This window comes from Cynoglossus semilaevis, chromosome 11 (genome assembly GCF_000523025.1).
Source record: "Cynoglossus semilaevis isolate Cse_v1.0 chromosome 11, Cse_v1.0, whole genome shotgun sequence".
In the NCBI taxonomy this organism is placed as follows: Eukaryota; Metazoa; Chordata; class Actinopteri; order Pleuronectiformes; family Cynoglossidae; genus Cynoglossus; species Cynoglossus semilaevis.
In genome coordinates this window covers 2,525,626-2,528,841 of record NC_024317.1, presented here as the reverse complement: position 1 = coordinate 2,528,841, position 3,216 = coordinate 2,525,626, and the positions used below count along the sequence as shown (strand labels likewise).

Here is a 3,216-nt window from a genome sequence, read left to right as displayed (position 1 = left end):
AGTGTTCGTTTCCAAGAGAATCTCTCTCTCTCTCTCTCACACACACACACACACACATCAGTCACATCAAAACTGTTTCTTTACTCTCAGCTGTGTCACATTTCCCAGAAACGGGTTTCAAATCATCCCTGTTTTCCAAGAGGCATGAGAGCAGCAGAATGCGCAGCTTAGGGGCTTCTCGGTAGTGCAGTTTCCAGGAGCACACACACACACACACACACACACACACACACCTCTTGTACAGAGCTGTGATCTCTGCTGCTGATTATTGTGGCACGGACATGTGCAGATTCAGACACACGTCAGTGCCTTTTTTTATTTTTATTATTAAATGGGAATTTGTCCACGAAGATAATATTTTTATTATAGTTCCTTGTAAAAACAATAAAAGCCCACGTGGGAATGCACTTCAATCGTGACCATGTGACTACTTTTAAAAAAGAATGTGGATCAGTTTCTTCATTGTTGTACGTTTCAAATCGTGTTTTTGACCTGAGAACTAATGCAACATAAAGGGACAGTTCACCTTTCAGCAGAAACGTCTTAACTTAGTTTTCTAATTTGTCTTGTTATTAAATGCACAACATCTTAAACTGAGTCTAATTCCAACAGTGAGGAGACTCAACTCTGAGAATATTTCTGTCCGTTTCCAGAACTGGTAAATCTAATAAAGTTCAAGTGAAAATATTTACTGTCCTTTCAAACCTTCCAGTCTGGAAGTGTCTGAAAACACTCCAGCGTTGTAAAACGCAGCTTCCTTCCCAGAAACAGTGACGCACAAATCTGTGCAAAACCACAACTCATCATCTTTTAAATATCAATAGCTGTGCAGTGGTAACCAATGACCGTCGACGACACGGAGCAATGCGCGTTTGTTATTAATAATACACGGTTTAACTGCAGTAGTCTGTCAAAATACATCAAGTCGATTCAGAGTTGTTAACTTCCTGTGGTAAATGAAAAACTGAAATCTGTCAAAATCAGTGACGTCACCGTAATAATCCACCGATTTATTACCACGGAATTATGTGGTAATGTTTTTACAACTTCCTGTCAGTCTTTACCAAATGTTGGTTTGCGCTGCTATTTTACCCATAATCCTTTTGCACTGGTGAGCATTTGATTTCTTTCAATCAAATTTTACCACTAAATTATTTGTATTTATGAGTTTAGATCAGGCATGGCCAAACTACGGCCCGGGGGCCGGATGCAGCCCGTGCAGTTTTTAAAATTCAGCCCGCCAAACTTGTCCAAATTATATAATTGTTTTATATTATCAATGTACTTCTGCCTTTTCCCTGCAATACCCGCGTTTCCCCGATAGATGGCGAAAAAATGCAAAAAGCATTTTAAGCATTTTAGCCTTTATGGACTTTTACATGTCATTTATCTTAGATCACACAAACTCTCCGTTTTTCTGCTTCTGACTTGATTTTTTTTTTTGCTGTAAGGCAAGAGCAGTAACCACTCTTCCACAGTGTGGCAAAGGTGTCTTGGTTTATCTGAAACCTTCACAGGAAGACACATGATTGGACTCTGACTTGAGGTGAATGTTTTTTTTTTATTCTTGTTCAGTGTCAAAAGTACGTCCTTGAGTAAAAATGTAGAAGAAATGGCTAGAAGCTAAAGAGTCAACATATCAGCTCAAGTCATAAATATCAGGTAGATTCTTCTGTAAATGTGATTTAAACGATCTAACTTTCCTCCCCGTTCTCCCCCGCACCCTTGATGAGACGCTTGTTGCCCCTCTTGCCCCCCGGCCCCCGGGGCTTGACGAAGGCCTGCTTTAGGGTGTGCTCCATTGGGTGAACCTCCTCGTACAGGAAGTCTTCCGTCAGGCCGTCGCCACTGTCTATCTCCATCTGTGTGTGTGCAAACACACACGTCAACAAACAGTGGGACAGCCGTCCACGGAGGGCGGAGAATGTTCCGGACTTTACCTTCTTGGTGACCTCCAGTTGGTAATCCCTCTCCACCTCCTCCAGTAGTCTGTTCTTACAGCTGGAGTACAACATCCTCTCCTTGATGCTGCAGGTGTAGCCAGGCATCGAGTAGATAAACACTGGAAGAACAACCGTCAGTCACGACCGTTTCATGACAAAACAGATTTTAAAATTGGAAACAAATGTGTCGAAAACACATTCATCTGCTGAAATATGAAGTTGTTCTGGTGTCTTTGGTCCGTGTTTGAAACGAATGTCCCAATTTGGGTTTGAACTTTGAACTGGTGAAAAACCTTATGGTGACAAAACAAAAACAGATAATATTTTGTTTTATTTTATTTACTTTTAATTAAATAATTTGTAATTAGAAAAATGTCATCTTTTTCTCTAAATTGCGCTGTAATTTACCAAATTGACATACGATCGATTCAAATGAGACAATGGAGCAGAATCCCAGTGGTTCCAAACATATGGACAACAGAACCGTTTGTAGTCCACACTGAGGGCTTTGGTTTTACAACAGGATCGTTGTTGCCCGTTTGTAGTCCACACTGAGGGCTTTGTTTTTACAACAGGATCGTTGTTGTTGTTGTTGGTTCTCAGAAATTATTATTTTTATTATTTTTATTATCCTGGCAGCTGTGATTGTTTAATATTTTTTATATGAAATCATGTGAATAACTCCGTCTGGGAGGAAAAATAAACTCATTTCCTTCAACATTATTATTATTTTAAATTCTCCTTCAGTCCTTAATTTAAGAGACGTAGGAAACTGGAACTGTACTGTGTGTGAACAATAAATGTTACTGGATACATAAACATAATCATTCCTTAACTCTTCTGGAAGCAGCAGAAAAAATTGAATTAAATTTCAAAATCGTTATCAAATGGTTATTTTCTGTAAATATTTTCAGTATTTGAAGCTTTTTGATGATTGATGATTATCCATCCATCCACCTGTGGTTTCTTTGTTCATCTGTGATGATAAAAACATAGCAGACCAACTGGGGACTAACCCAAGTCAGTGCACATCAGACACGGTACTGACCCAAAGCCTCCTGCTGCTGGCCCTGATGGGAATGTTTGAAGACGAAGAAGTGGTACCGAGGAGAATCTTTGGGAATCCTGAAGGGAAGCTCGTGGGTCTCTGTTGGTTTGGTGTGAACCAGCTCAATAGTCTCCTTCTCCACATCCAACCTCTGTGACGTCACAGAAACAAACAAACAAACACAGTGTCAGAACTCAGGCTGTGGACGGACTTTAACTACAGGAT

General features: G+C 40.0%; 1 protein-coding gene across 4 annotated transcripts in view; it reads right to left on the bottom strand.

Annotated features, from left to right (window-relative positions):
• Positions 1 to 1,432: 1,432 nt before the first annotated feature.
• The window catches only part of LOC103385829 (twinfilin-2-like), a 9,948-nt gene continuing 8,164 nt past the window's right edge, over positions 1,433 to 3,216 (bottom strand). For all 4 annotated transcript variants that reach the window (XM_017036994.2, XM_025060329.1, XM_025060331.1 and 1 more), the window contains 3 exons: positions 2,992 to 3,142; positions 1,941 to 2,062; positions 1,433 to 1,862 (listed from right to left, as the gene is read on the bottom strand). In XM_017036994.2, the coding sequence (XP_016892483.1) occupies positions 1,695 to 1,862; positions 1,941 to 2,062; positions 2,992 to 3,142 (441 nt within the window). In that variant the 3' untranslated portion in view covers positions 1,433 to 1,694. The remainder of the gene's footprint in view (positions 1,863 to 1,940; positions 2,063 to 2,991; positions 3,143 to 3,216) is intronic.